Source organism: Monodon monoceros, unplaced genomic scaffold (genome assembly GCF_005190385.1).
Source record: "Monodon monoceros isolate NGI ecotype Baffin Bay Population unplaced genomic scaffold, NGI_Narwhal_1 Super_Scaffold_14, whole genome shotgun sequence".
Lineage (NCBI taxonomy): Eukaryota > Metazoa > Chordata > Mammalia > Artiodactyla > Monodontidae > Monodon > Monodon monoceros.
The window spans coordinates 31,140,801-31,156,771 of record NW_021703770.1 but is presented as its reverse complement, the minus strand read 5'-3'; the positions used below and the strand labels follow the sequence as shown (position 1 = coordinate 31,156,771).

The 15,971-nt window shown below is 38.0% G+C and overlaps 1 protein-coding gene across 4 annotated transcripts in view; it reads left to right on the top strand.

Annotated features, from left to right (window-relative positions):
- Positions 1 to 15,971, top strand: part of ATP6V1C1 (ATPase H+ transporting V1 subunit C1) — a 38,938-nt gene that overhangs the window by 8,881 nt on the left and 14,086 nt on the right. For 2 of the 4 annotated variants that reach the window (XM_029222866.1, XM_029222863.1), the window contains exons 2-5: positions 5,152 to 5,322; positions 6,593 to 6,660; positions 11,498 to 11,583; positions 14,422 to 14,516. In XM_029222866.1, coding sequence (XP_029078699.1) covers positions 5,191 to 5,322; positions 6,593 to 6,660; positions 11,498 to 11,583; positions 14,422 to 14,516 — 381 coding nt within the window. In that variant the 5' untranslated portion in view covers positions 5,152 to 5,190. Of the gene's footprint in view, positions 1 to 3,991; positions 4,733 to 4,988; positions 5,008 to 5,151; positions 5,323 to 6,592; positions 6,661 to 11,497; positions 11,584 to 14,421; positions 14,517 to 15,971 lie in introns of those variants that run through there. The other 2 variants (XM_029222864.1, XM_029222865.1) reach the window with 2 other exon arrangements.

The following is a 15,971-nucleotide window of genomic DNA, read 5'->3' as shown; positions in this document are numbered from 1 at the left end:
CTAAGCAATAAAACAGAATGAACTGCTACTGATACACAGGCCATAGACAAATATCACAGACATGCTGAGCAAAAGAAGCCAGATACAAAAGAGTACGCAGTGTGCACTTCCATTTACAATGAAATTCTACATCGGGCCAAATGAATCTATAGTGTGACAGAAAGCAGATTGGCACCTGCCCAGGGCCAGCAGTAGGGTAGGGATTGACTGGGCCTTGGTGTGAGGGAAGGCTTTGGGAAGACAGAAATGTTCTTAATCTTGATTTTGGTGGTGGTTAACCAGGTGTGTATGTTTGTCAAAAACTCATCAAACTGTACTCTTGTAATGGGTGCATTTTATTGTATATAAATTATATTTCAATGAAATTGACTTTAAAAAATATGGAGGAAGTGAAGGGAGCGAACCAATTATAAGCCAGGTATTTTAACTTTATTATCTTACTTACTCTTCACAGTTACTTATTCAAGAATATTCAACAAATACTTTTTTTTTTTTTTTTTTTGCGGTACGTGGGCCTCTCACTGCCGTGGCCTCTCCCATTGTGGAGCTCAGGCTCCGGACGTGCAGGCTCAGCAGCCATGGCCCACGGGCCCAGCTGCTCCTTGGCACGTGGGATCTTCCCGGACCGGGGCACGAACCCGTGTCCCCTGCATCGGCAGGTGGACTCTCAACCACTGCGCCACCAGGGAAGCCCAACAAATACTTCTTAAGGTTCTACATACCAGCCTCTGTACCAGGTACTGAGAGTACGGTTGTGAGCAAAAGCTATCATGGTTTCCACCTACCCTAATGCACAGTTTATTTGGTAGAAAGACATCAATAAAAAGTGTTGCTCAGGGAAATACTTAAAAGGTGCTGTGAGAGCATATAATACATTCATCCTTAGCATGTAATATATGCACTTATATGATATATGACATGATACATATTGTACTATATATTTCATATAATGTATGAGGCATTTTCTGTGCCTTGGTTTCTTCATTTGTAACCACTATCCATGAGATATACCAAATGAGTTAATCCTTGTAAAGTGTTTTGACTGGTGCTGGTAGATAGGAAGTGCACAATAAGTGTTGGCTGCTATCTTGATGACATTTGACAATTCTATTGATAGTTGTCTAATGTTGCAGGGGTACTAACTATGCTAACTCAGGGAACACTGGAGTAGGACCAGGTTTTGGGGAAGCCATTAGGAGTTTGACTAGAAATGTTGGGTTTTTTTGGAGACATCCAGATGGAGATGTCTTGTAGTCAGCTGTGGAGACTTGTTGGGTACAGCTCTAGATGCAGCAGAGTAGCCTAGGCTGGAGATACAATGTAGAATAGTGTTCAGCATCTAGACTGGAATTGCCTTGAGTATAAATAAGATCATCAAGAGAGCAACTGTGTACACACATATAACAGAGGGACTTAAACCTTGATCTGAGTCTTGAGGAATGCCTTTTAAATCATTTTCTCTTTTGCTTAACATATGATTTGCCTATATTTATGCCTGACTTCCAATATACAAGATGAAACAAAGGGAAATAATTAGGCATAAAAACAAGTCAGTTGAAGCAGTCAGCAGAAGTGGAGGTGTCCAGACCTTGGGTGAGATGATAACCAGTGGACACCAGTCTTGACTGTCTGTGTGGCTCAGAAGGGGAAATGTGTTTAGCAACAGGGATTTCACTTTTTGACCTCCCCCCAACAAATATGTTCATCTGCAAAGATAGGGTTTTTTTGGAACTGAGCGTAAATTGTACTTAAGTTTCAAAAAGAATTTTTTTTATGTGACTTGTTTAAGTGACAGGATAACAGTGGACCAAAAAACAGGGATTTTGCAGAAGTCTTATTGATGCTCTTCTCATAGGCAGTTCTTACATTTATCCTTAGATACTTAAGTCGCTTGTCTTTCGCATCAGACTCCTCTTATATAGTTTGCTTTGACCAGAGGATAGAAGAATTGAGGCCATGGCTTTGCCTGAAGTACCAACAGGTTCTTTCTCAATCCCTCTCTTTTATATTTCTATATTCACCTGTAAAATAATGAAAGACAAAGGCTTAGTAATCTGCAGCTTTACTGATTTTTAATTTATATACTACTCTAAGGTTAGGATTTGTTTTCTGAAAGACTAAATTTAAAAAAAAAAAGCTTTAAAAAACATTTAAATATTTTTCTTGGCCCTTATTTTTTTTCTCTGATCAGACTTTTTGATTGGTTCAGAGTCATTGTTATAATTATATTTCATTTATTCATAAAACGAGCAAGGACTTATTCATAAAGTCTCTTATTTATTCATAAAATCCCTGCTGTTGGCAGGAATTGTATATGCTGGGTTTTTAGAGCATCAGAAAAGAAGGTATGATTCTGGCCCTTCAGGGTTTCTCAGTCAGGTGGGGAGGAAAAGATGTTGTGAAAAAAATGAGGCAAAATAGTGTGATAAATGCATAATAGTGGCATTTACAAGGTAGTAAGTAAACAAGATATTTCCTACGTGGGACACTGGGAGCAGCCTTTAGAGGCAGGATGGGACTCTAGTTTTGTTTAGAATTACCATGACATTATTTCATTTGATCCTGATGAAAGCTCTGTAGAGTCAGGCAGGTATTTATAAATGAGGAAATATGGTCCTCTTTCTATATTTCTTGAAATCCTTTGGAAACCTGCTGGCTGAAAAAGATTTTCTAGAACTCTTAAGTGGTATGATAGTGACATCTACTGTAATAGTTCATATGGTTACAGTCTTTGAAGAAGCTGCAGTTTAGATAATTTAACAGTATCATGAGGAAGACATTAACAATTGATTCTGTCACCTGCCATTTTGCGGGGAGAGGAGGTGATCTGCAGGTCATCAGATACTGTTTTTCTGGCCAGGCTGAGTGCTTTGTCTGGGCTTACCATCACTATTAATCTGTGTTTAGTTTGTTGGCCATTTGAGAGAGTGCAGCTCTTAGTGCAGCCTTTTTAGGAATGTTGGAAAAAATCATCTTAGAGTACAATTCTTGAGATTCATTTAATACCACCATCTTTATTTTCACCAGTTTAACCTTTCTGAGTGGGTTTTTAAATCTGTAAGCGGGGGACTTCCCTGGTGGTGCAGTGGTTAAGAATCCGCCTGCCAATACAGGGGACAGGGGTTCGAGCCCTGGTCCGGGAAGATCCCATATGCCGCAGAGCAACGAAGCCCGTGCACCACAGCTACTGAGACCGTGTGCCACAGCTACTGAAGCCCACGCGCCTAGAGCTCGTGCTCTGCAACGAGAAGCCACTGCAACGAGAAGCCCGCTCGCTGCAACTAGAGAAAGCCCGTGTGCAGCAATGAAGACCCAACACAGCCAAAAATAAATAAATAAACAAATTTATTTAAAAAAATCTATAAGTGGGGAGGATGATATGTATCTCGTAGAGGTGTTAGGAAGATTAATTGAAATAATAATGTATAAAACGTTTAGAGCAGTACCTAGTATGTGGTAGATACTCTTGAAATGGAAGTTAGAAAAAAATAAGAATATTGAATGGCATATATGTTCAGGTCACCTTCAATTGTGTAATGACCTGGTAGGATTACTTTATTTATTTTTAAACATTTTTTAAGAAATTTATTTATTTGCATTGGGTCTTCAGTGCTACGCGCGTTGGGTCTTCAATGCTACGCACGGGCTTTTCTCTTGTCGTGGCCAGCGGGGGCTGTTCTTCGTTGTGGTGCACAGGCTTCTCATTGCAGTGGCTTCTCTTGTTGCGGAGCGTGGGCTCTAGGAGTACGGGCTTCAGTAATTGTGGCACGTGGGCTCAGTAGCTGTGGCTTGCGGGCTCTAGAGTGCAGGCCCAGTAGTTGTGGCCCACGGGTTTAGTTGCTCCACGGCATGTTAGATATTCCCGGACTAGGGCTCGAACCCGTGTCTCCTGCATTGGCAGGCGGATTCTTAACCACTGCGCCACCAGGGAAGCCCGGTAGGATTACTTTAATTTCAGTTGTCTTTTGAAATTATGAAAGTCCATTGCGATTAACTATGATACTTTACATTTTAAAGGAAATTTAAATTTACAAAGTTCTTTCATATTCATTCTTTGATTGATTATCAGGACAACTTTGTAAGATCGTTATTTTCTGCCTAAGACTCCAAATTTCAGGAAAGGTTAAACAAGCAGTGGTAGTAGAAAGTTTATGGTGGTTCTAATGAAAGCATATTAAAGTAGAAATAATGACGCTATTATATTATGAGTTCTTCTGTGTTTGTGTTTTTTACCTACTTAGATTCTGAGTAGATTTGGTTTTGGACTTTCTTTTTCTCTGTGCGCATGTGTGCATGTGTGCGTGCATGTGTATGCGTGTGTGTGTGTGTGTGTGTGTGTGTGTGTGTCAGGGAGAGAGGGAAAAGGGGAGAGGGAGAAAGATTGTGGAAGAGGGTTGGTTTTGTCTTAATGGAACTCTGGAAAGGGAGATCCACAGCCTCTTAATTCAGATCCAATCGTGTTGTATTATGCATCCCTCCCTGCCCCAAGTCATATTTTAAATAAGAGACTGATTTACAAGGTTGATTGTCAAGTTTTGTGTTTTTTTTTGCAAATTTGTAAACGTTTGATGGCCACCAAGTATACGCTAGAGATTGAGGAGATTCCCTTAGATTGAATATGGATGAAAATTAACCACCAATTTGGCTGACCTTGTAGGATTTGCTAAGCCAGATGTGGCAAATTTATTTGGTGGCTACTGTTCAAATGCATTGATTCAATTCTTTTTCAAAGGTAAGAGTTATGCATGTTTTTTTACTTCCTATTTTGGTTTTATGTTTTAAAAATTTAAGATAAACCTATAAATTTGTGACTCTCCCACCTTCTTTTGTGGAATGAAACTGTTGGTGGCTGATATTTTGGGTAGTCTCACTTCTTGACTAATTCCCATTTTAGGATGTTTTGTAATTTAAAAAAATTATGTACTTCATGTATTAGGTCTTTATCATCTCTTTTTCCTAGTATCATAAATAAATCACCATTTACCATTTATATGGATTTACATCCAGGTAAGTAGATTTGACTTTGCTTAGGATTGTATGCCAGTGTTGAATTATTGATAGTTTTGCAGCAGGCTATGCTTATCACTCTGAAATAATTTAGAAACAAGTGATATTGAATGTACTTTTAGTTTGTTTTGTTTTACATTTCAGAGTCTCTCTTGATTTTGGAAGAAATATCTGGTAACCAACATGACTGAGTTCTGGCTTATATCAGCTCCTGGGGAGAAAACATGTCAGCAAACATGGGAGAAATTGCATGCGGCAACTACGAAGAACAACAATCTTGCAGTTACTTCAAAGTTCAACATTCCTGACTTAAAGGTAAAACTGTGCTGTGCAAAATCGTTCATCATGAAGGAGAGGACAGTTATCTCTGCTTACCTTTTGGTAGAAATGAGATATCCAGGTTCCTTCAAAAGAAAACTCTCTCATCTCTAGGGATTGGCATAATTTAAAACTTATCCTGTTCTTTCTGATCTTCAAATTTTAGATAATAAGGAAATTGAGATGTCTTGAAGGAAACTACCAAAACAAAATAACATTTTTCCTAAACTTTTGTGCTGTTCTAAATTGTAATTTAAATTTTAATGAGAAATCTTATGAAAATACTCGATGTATTACTTAAATATGATTTTTAGAAGTGAAAAATCTTGGGACTGTGTATTCTTATATATCACAGTGAATCCATTTTTCTGTTATTAAATTTGTGTAATACTCACTGATGTTGTAAATGTTTTACCATTTCACCTCTTTAATTATACTTGGCAAATCTATCCTAGTTATTTAATCTAGTTTATCTATTTAACATTTATTAAACATCAGTAATGTAGCAGCCTCTAAGTGAAGCAGGCTGCCAGTAATCGGTTGACTGAACTTCTGTAAAGAATGGAAAAGATCATGATACTTATATTTTTCTGGTTAACCAAATGAGGCAGTTACATACAACACTCATTTAAGAAATACCACTGGTTCTTAGTATTTTGGGACTTACGAATTCCTTTGATACACTGATATAGACTGTGGACATTTCTTCCAAAACACGCTCATTTACACATACACAGCGTTGAGTACAAATTCAATTACAGGGAATTCCCTGGTGGTCCAGTGGTTAGGACTGCGTGCTTTCACTGCAGGGGCACGGGTTCAGTCCCCGGTCAGGGAACTAAAATCCTGTGTGCCATGCTATGCGGCCAAAAATAATAATAATCATAAAGTTTCCTTTAAAAAGAAACACCACAATTTCAGTTACAGATGCTCTGATGCACAACCCTGGACCCCTGCTTAAGAGCTGCTCTTGTAAACCATGACTTCAAATGATCCACTGCCACTGGGCAGGACCAGCAGAGGCACAGGCCTGCTATTGTGGAATCTTCACATCTAAGTGGTGGCTGTGCCCATGAATTAGAGGATTATCTTGTACATATAAATAGCTTTGCAGTGTCTAGCAAACATTTTTTAACCACACTTGCATATTATGAAATAAGGAGAACTTAAGATTTGCAGGCCCTTCAAATCAAGATGTTGTATTACCTTGTTTAAAAAAAAAAACAGGATGAAATCTCAGTAATGAAATGTTGTTTTTCCCTTCTAGGTTGGCACACTGGACGTCTTGGTTGGTTTGTCGGATGAACTGGCTAAACTGGATGCATTTGTAGAAGGGTAATGTATTTATATGCATAGGCTAGAGCAAAATGAGAGTCGCCATTAGGCTACGGGGGCATTGGGTTTATTATCACATGTGTATTCTGCTTATTGGAATGGTTTTAGAAAACAATGACTTTTTTTTCTTTGTAAATCAACTTTATGAAGATATAATTAACGTGCAATAAAATACAGCTGTTTGACGTGTGAAAATGGTGACTCCTTTTAATATTTTTATTGAGATATAATTTACATGCTAGGCAGTTCACCTACTTCAAGTGTACAATTCAGTGATTTTTCATATATTCACAGAGTTGTACAGCCATCAGCACAATCAATTTTAGTACATTTTCATCCCCCTGCCACTATCATAAACATCCTGTTTCCGTTAGTAGTTACTCCCTAACCCCCACTGCCCACTAACCTACTTTCTGACACTACACATTTGCTTTTTGTGGACATTTCATATAAATGGAATCATACAATATGTGGTCTCTTGTGACTGGCTTCTTTTCCTTAGTGTAATGTTTTCAAGGTTCATCCGTGTTGTAGCATGTATCAACATTTAATTTCTTTTTGTTACCAAATAATATTACGTTGTGAGGATATACTGCATTTTGTTAATCCATTCATCAGTTGATGGATATTAAGGTTGTTTCCATTTTTTGGCTCATATGAATAATGCTACCATGAATATTTGTGTACAAGTATTCGTGAGCTCATGTGTTTTCATTTCTCTTGGGTATGTACCTAGGAGTGGAATTGCTCGGTCAATGTGACTGTACTTTTAACATTTTGAAGAACTGCCAGACTGTTTTCCAAAGTGGTTGTCCCATTTTACGGTCTCACCAGCAGTGTACGAAGGTTCTAGTTTCTCCACATTGTTGACAATACTTGTTACTATCCATCTTTTTGATTATAGCCACCCTAGTGGATATTAAAGAGAATTTCATTGTGTTTTTGATTTGCATTTCCCTGATGGCTAATAATGCGTTTAGCATCTTTTCATGTGTTTGTTAGCCATTTGTGTTTCTTCTTTGGGGAAATGTCTGTTTGGATCCTTTACCTGTTTTTTAATTGGCTTATTGGTCATTTGATTATTGACTTGTAAGAGTTCTTTATATATTCTAGATACAACTCTTATCAGATATGACTTGCAAATATTTTCTCCATTCTGTCGGTCGTCTTCACTTTCTAGATAGTGTGCTTTGAAGCACAAAACATTTAATTTTAATGTCCAATTTATCTCTTTTTTGTTGTTGCTTGTGTTTTTGATGTTGTATGGAAGAAAACATTGCCTAATCCAAGGTCACACAGTTTTATGTCTGTATTTTCTCTAAGAGTTTTATAGTTTTAGTTTTTACATTTAGGTCTTTGATCCATTTTGAGTGAATTTTGTATACAGTGGTAGGGAGAAGTCCATCTTCATTCTTTTGCATGTGGATATCCAGTTGTCCATTTGTTGAAAAGACTATTCTCTCTCCATTGAACTGTCCTGACACCCTTGCAAAAATCCATGGAACATAAATGTAAGGGTTTATTTCTGGACTCTCATTTGTATTCCATATTCCTGTCCTTATGCCAGTACCACATTGCCCTCTTTACTGCAGCTTTGTAGTAAGTTTTGAAATTAGGAAGTGTGAGCTCTCCAACTTAACTTTGTCTTTTTCAAGATTATTTTGGCTGTTTGGTTCCTTTCATTTCCATTTGAATTTTAGGAATACCATGTCAAATATCTGCTGGAAGTCAGCTGGAATTTTGATGGGGATTATGTAGAATCTGTAGATAATTGGGGCAGTATTGCCATCCTGACATATTAAGTCTTTGATTCATGAACATAGGCTGTTACGCCATTTATTTGAAGATTTATTTGGTGATGATTTTGTCTTCAAAATTCAGTTACATTAAAAGATTTTTCTAGGCTACAGGTTTAGTCACTTGAAATTCAGTTACTGTGTATTTTAGCTGAAGATGGGTATGGGATCCTTAATAACTTTCTGAATTTTGATTAATTGACAGACTCAGTCTACAATCCCTTTGACTCTTGACGTACAGAGCTTTCTAAATACTTAGGGCTTAGGTAAATAGGTATAATTTGTAAAAAACCAGAATTTTGGAGAATCTTAGAAATGTACCTCTGATTAAAGCTTTAAGGGAACAGAACTGAATAGAGGAGAACTTAATCTCAAAATCTGTGCAGAAGGGTTTTCTTGTTTATGCTGTTATGCTTTTCTGAATTGATAGAACCACCATAATGCAGTACTCTGGTAGTAGAGGCTGAGGTGTTGCAGAGAGATCTTTTGACATAACAATATGTGGTAAGTAAATAAATAGACCTAAAGATGTACTCATGAGGCAAAAGGCCAGTTGGGGGCTAGTTTTACAGTAGATTACGCAAGAGATATTGAAAACGTCAGCTAAGGGCAGGCACTAGGCAATAAAAATGGAAAAGAGAGGATGAAAGCAAAAGTAAACTGCTTTTAGGGTTAATAATTCCATGCATTCAGTAGAGCAAATGTGAAAATAATTTTTGATGATAGTCTCAGTTCTTACCATCAGTCAGTTTTTTGTCTCTTGGTTTCTTGATTATAGGTTTTTAATTAAGTAAACTTTTCGTGGTTGCCCCCCCGGGGTGATTTTCCTTTCTGCAGTCCCACCAGCCTCATTGCAATGTTAGGTCATGACAACGAAGAGGACAGTGAGAAGGGAGGTTCCTGAGAATATAATTATTAACACTTACTTGGATCCTTATTAATCACCTCAATAGCTCTCTAGATCTTTCTTTAAATCATCAGTGGGATGTCCTGAGTATAGTTTAAGGTTTGCGCACATTTTTTAGGGAAGTAAGTATTTAGGGCAAATGCAGTTCATTTGGTCAGAAGCATTGCAAGTTGCCTATACAGTTTGTCAGCTATTCTTTTCTGCACTGTTACGCAATCTAGTCTTTGTATCAGTCTTCCTGAAAGATAAGAGGAATTTAAAAATCGTATGGTTGTTAGACTTAGGTAGAATTGACAGATGCTAGCTTAATGACTGAGTGTTCCAGTTTTTAAACTCTGAACATTGTGGTGGAGTAAATTATAGTTTATACTTGTTCAGTAATCTAATCATTAGAGCAGTTTTTTTGTTTGTTTGTTTGTTTTTTTTAAGGTGACCATGTGTCATGGATACCCCTGTAGAGATGCATAGGGAGATTGTCAAGGTCTGAGTTATGCGATGTTAAGTTGATAAATTTGACACCAGGCAGTTCTACACTCTGAACCATTTCTGTGGTAAACATGCACATTTTTTTTAAAAAAATTGAAGTATAGTTGATTTACAGTGTTGTGAACATGCACATTTTGGAATGTTCATAGCAGATGGTTCTGTTTACAAGATGCTCGTCAACTTATATAGGAATAATGGTTTGTCTTCTGTGAAGGAATGGGTGAATTTTGGAGACACAGCCAAGTGTATGGACAAATCCCAAGTTAAACATGTTGAAGACTTACGGCTTACATCATTTTTTTCTGAATTTGTTCCACTTTCTTAGGTTTGAGGTCATTCCGCATAGGATTGTCATTCACATTTTGTCCTTCTGTTGCTTTTTTCTGGCCCTTATTGGTTCATGTTGCAGGAGTTTCTTAATTTGTCTTCCAGTTTACACTCCCTGTTGTTGAGCACTAAGTCATTGGAGAAATTGTCCGAAGTCCTGTTTTGACCATACACCTCTCCCTAAAGGCTGACATCAGAGGCAATCTACCTGCAGTCTGGCCCCAGCCGGCCGTCCTAGCACAACCTCCTTTCTCCTGAGCACGACACTCCCGGCAGTCTGGACCCCTCATCATTCGTTGCTTTTCTTATCTCTCTGGATCTTGACTCATATGATGCCCTGTGGCAAGAATATACATTCTTCCCACCTAATCAGCCTTTCAAAACCATTCCTGTCCTTCATTGCCCTGCTCCTGATCCGTTATGCTTTTTTGATTACAGTAGCTGGAAGTGAAGTCTTTTTCCTTTATGCGTTTCTGTCTCTAGCCTGGTCATCTCAGCTGGCGCTCCCCACAGATGGCTTTGTATTTAGTCATCCGTCTTTTTTGGTATCTTTCCATTTTGATTTTAAGCAATGGGAAGCTAGATTTTTGGCGTATACTTTTGTATCCCACCCACGGCCCAGAGGCAGACAAGGAATGGGGGAAAGAACACCAGACTCCAGAGTCAAGACACCACGTTTTTAGTCACAGCTCTGCTGGGAACTGGTTTTGTGAGTTTTGGGGCTAAGTCACTTACTCTCTTCATACCTGGGGGTGTCTTTATTTATAAAGTGAAGGGATCGAGAAGGTGATATGCAGGTGCCTCAGTAGCTTGGGCACCATGGTTTCCCCTTTAGATTGTTTCTCTTAAATAGTAGATGCTCAATAAATAGTTAATGAATAAGTAGTGTAGGACCGCATTCTTCATTGTTACCGTTGTTTGTATTCTATTGCCTGTGGGATCCCTTTTGTCCTAAGGGGAAGCACATAACTGGTGAATGAAAGCTCCTGCTTTCCCCCTTTGTTTTTGCAGTGCAGTGAGATCTGTTGCCCAGTTTTTCAGCTTATTCTCGCTAGCTTTCCACTACTTTCTTTTCAGACTTGGTAAACATATTGCATGTGGTCTCCTTAAAACTACAGTTACTCAGTTGAGTTTGACACATGTAATAAGATCTTGGTGCTTTTTGTCCTTAAAACATTATTTTAGAAGTTAGGACCCATTTGTTCTATATTATACAGATAGAGTCAAATTCGTGTCTTTATGTAATGTGTTCATTGTATAGTATGGAATTTAGGCTGTTTTCCTGAAAGTGATTGTTGATTTTTTTTTTTTTTCTCCCAAGGGTGGTTAAGAAAGTGGCTCAGTATATGGCTGACGTATTGGAGGATAGTAAAGATAAAGTTCAGGAGAATTTGTTGGCCAATGGAGGTAAGCTAATGTTTCATGATTTGCAATTGATTTCTATAAAGTGAACGACTTAAAAAAGGTTTATAGGTAAGGATATTAAATACAATAGAAAGCCATTAAAATAGAATGATTACTACTGAATTTGGTGATATTGCCAGTTACATTCTTTCCTCTGAAACACAACCTCTCATAAGACAATCCTACATAATATATAATATAGTTTATGATATGGATCCTTCCAAAAGCAATATTATAAAGATTTACCTTAGTTCTCTCCAGAATCTATTTGTCAACTCCCATTAACAACTGTGTTTCCAAGTTATGTCTCTCAGCATTGTTCCAGTTGAATACTTGTTTTCTCTAGCTTTTTGTATTTAATAGCATCCAACTGCTAAATCCTTACAATAAAAATTATTAATTTTATTGCAGAGTAATGCCTCCTCCCTTCAGATTTGAATGTGACATTTCTTTAGTACCCATAGAAATAGTCTACCACCGACCTCTCCATAGCTAGAAACTAGTATTTACGTAGAGTTTGCTCTATGTAATAATGGCTTTATAAAGATGGTTTCAACCACATTGTTGTCATTTATACTTGCATTTGTTGTTTTCTCCTGAAATATCACTTTAGCACTTGCTTCATTTTTAATTAGGCTGATCTTTAGTGATATGTCATTATAATAAGAAACAACCCTTTCCTTTCTTTCTGTCCTATATTGCCTACTGTGATAAATAAAGGTCACTGATGTGACTTGGTTAAATTAACGTTTCTTAAGTAAAGCCCTGGGGTGTCATGGGTTGGTGAGCCATGGTTCAACAAAAAACCACAAGGGAAAGAGAAATAGAGAAGTTTATTACTCACAGGTCCTGGAGGAGGGGGGCAAGGCAGGGAGGTCAAGACAGGGTGCCGGCAGAGGGAGAGCAGCGGGACCTGGGGCACATGCCTTTATTAGGGTCCGTGAGTGGAGTGCTTTGGGGTTCCCAAGCCAAGTCCAGGTTGGTCGATTCAAACCAAAAAGGAGGGTTTCGGTTAACTTCGGGGGGGTCTTATCTAAAGGGTACACTAGCAGGGGAGGCCCTGGGCAGCAGCAGAGAGCGCTTTTCGTAGGGTCATGTCAGGGAAATCATATCAGGAGCTTACATCTACTTGTGATTGCAGGCTGTTATCTAGTATAACTTCTAGGCCCCTGTAGGCCACTTGGCCACACAGAAATGGATGCTGAGGCAGCAGTATGGAGATTTGGCTAAACTCTCAGCAGTCACTGTATTTTAAATCCAGTGTCTCTCTAATCTCATTTCTTCTCCTTGCAAATAATAGATGCTCAGAAGTACTTAATCAGTAAAAAAAAAAAATTTTTAGTAGTTTATTTTTACTCTTTGCTAATAATAGCGATCCTGAGCTGCTTACTGTGTCTGTTAACGTGCGGCTGGGGGCAGGACGAAAGTTAGGTGTGTTAACAACTTAGGTGCCTTCACTGGTCTCTAGGTACCTGATGAACTAGGGCGGTCAGTCTGCGAGGCCGAATGGGGGATGACAGTCTAGGGGGCATTGCATCCAAAACTGCTTTTGGAGATACCATCTATGTTGTTGACTCGCTGGTATTATGTAGGGAGAAGTTGAGGAGAGAAGATATTTTGGTATGAATTACTTTTGCCAGTTAACCATAATTGACATTTGGTTTCCCTGACCTTGGTCCCATCAGACTTGAGGAGTAAAGTCATCTTGACTACCACTTGACTACACTTCTAGGGAATTAGTGGTTGAGTGTCTCTTTGGCTCCGCATTTCTTTCTTTTTTTTTTTTTTTTTTTCCGGTACGCGGGCCTCTCACTGTTGTGGTCTCTCCCGTTGCGGAGCACAGGCTCTCGACGCGCAGGCTCAGCGGCCATGGCTCACGGGCCCAGCCGCTCCGCGGCATGTGGGATCTTCCCGGACTGGGGCACGAACCCGCGTCCCCTGCATCGTCAGGCGGACTCTCAACCGCTGTGCCACCAGGGAAGCTCTGCATTTCTTATTCTTGGCATTTGAAAGTGCAAAGGTCCATGTTTTGAAGATTACTGAAATATAGACCCCTAGAAACAGTCATCACAGGGTTTTAACAGACAAGTTCATTTTCAGTTTGTTTGGGTAAGTTGCAAAGAAAGAACATACTTTTGTCAGATTCTACTTATTGAGGAGACAGTTTGAAGTAGGGTTTTTTTTTTTAATGTATTATTTTAAAAATTATTTTATTTTATTTATTTTTGGCTGTGTTGGGTCTTTGTTGCTGCGCGTGGGCTTTCTCTAGTTGCGGCAAGCGGGGGCAACTCTTCATTGCAGTGTGTGGGCTTCTCATTGCTGTGGGTTCTCTGGTTGCAGAGCACGGGCTCTAGGCGCGCGGGCTCAGTAGTTGTGGCACGCGGGCTCTAGAGCACAGGCTCCACGGCATGTGGGATCTTCCTGGACCAGGGCTCGAACCCGTGTCCCCTGCATTGGCAGGTGGATTCTTAACCACTGTGCCACCAGGGAGTCCCCTGAAGTAGATTCTTAATCTTTTTGTGTCTCTTTCTTCTACATATGAGGCATATCATGGGTATGTACATATTCCATTTATTAAGTCATCAGATTAGAAAGGAACATTTTAATATATATTAAATTTTGAGTAAGGAGAAGATCCAATCAGATTACAAGGTAAAAATTTTGATTAATCCATGTTACTTAACACAGTTCCACATTTACTTAACCAGGACTCTTCACAAATGATGACATCTTTACTGATTTTCTTAATGCCAGTTTCAGCACTGAAACCTATTACTGTGTAGCAAACTATAAAAAATTCTATTGCTTCTCCTCAGTAATTAATTTCTTCCCTTATTTCAGTTGACTTGGTTACTTATATAACAAGGTTTCAATGGGACATGGCTAAATATCCAATCAAGCAGTCCCTGAAAAATATTTCTGAAATAATTGCCAAGGTAAGATAAAAAATGATACAGGTAGGACACATTGATTTATAGTGGCTTTATTTATTTTATAAGTATTTAGTTATTAAATACTCTAATTTAGGTTTTGACAGGGCAGCTTAATTATATGTGACTTACTGCAGTTTTACTAAAAAAAAAAGGTGTCAAAAAAGGATAACACTTTCATGTGTACATTATCCAAATTGTGTAGTTTATTTAGGTAGTTAAGTTAAATGTTGCATCAACAATGTTTGAATAAGAAAAGTAACTTTAAAATTTTATAGTTATTTATATAAATTTGAAGCATAATTGAGATCACACAGAACAGGAAGTTGGAATAGATTAGAGATTTATGAATCATTCAGATGTATGATAATGGTAACTTAAGTATGTTTGTGTACAGTACTGATTCAGATTAAACTTTATGGGTTCTCTGACACCTTCCCTTCTGATGTTCAGTATTGATTCTCTACCCAGAAAAATTGCCCGTATTCTTGTACCACATGATTTTATGTACAGTTTCAGGGAGCCCACAGTTGTTAAAGCCCATCCATGAATTCACTGAATTAAGAGCTCCTTTTATGTTTCAAAGTCCTTGAGCTTGAGAGAAAAATGTAAAAGTCTCACCTGAAACTATAATGAGGCAGTAGACAAGGACCTATTAATTGTGTGACAACATTTCTATGACCTGGCTAGGATGAAAAGTATGGTTTAAATCATCTGGACAGACTTCCTTGGCTCCTACTGGCTTTATTTGTACGTTGTGCTCTATGGTTAAATGTAAATGAATAGCGTATCAAGGATTTTAACTCAAGTCATCATATAATTTAATGAAAATGAGTAGTCAGATAATATAAAGTGGTGCTCTTACTGTGAGCCTTGTTTTTTTTTGATCCTTATCAAGGATTTAGTCGTCTTCTTCCTGATACTATTATAGTTGAGGAAAGAGGCTCAGAGAGGTGAAGTAGTTTACCCCAGTGCCACACAGCTGGTGATGGTAGAGCTGAGTTGAAATTAGTTCCTCAAACGTTAAATCTACTGCTTTGTGTTTTCTCCCTAAGTTGTTAGTAGTTTTACTCATCTTTTTGAAAAATCAGCTTGTGTAACATTTATAAATAAATTCAAACATAATTTTAATTTTATTGCAAAAATATTTTGTGGAAGAGTAGTGGTGTTGTGAACAGCAAAACTCTATGTGATTTAGTTCCTTTGGAAGTTAATCCTTGAAACTTGTATTTTAAAGCCTTTTAATTAGTTATCTCTGTAACCAGTGGCCTAGATTCCATTTACGTGGTTTAAGAAGTAATATAGTAACAATAATTAAAATACATGTAGACTAAAACATTATCCTTAATAGAAAAGATTATATGAAAATTACCATAGTTATTAAAAATGAAGTAGGTTTGTTTTTTAATGACCTTTAAAGGCATGCTTTTAAAATAATAGAATATTTTTACATCAGGAACT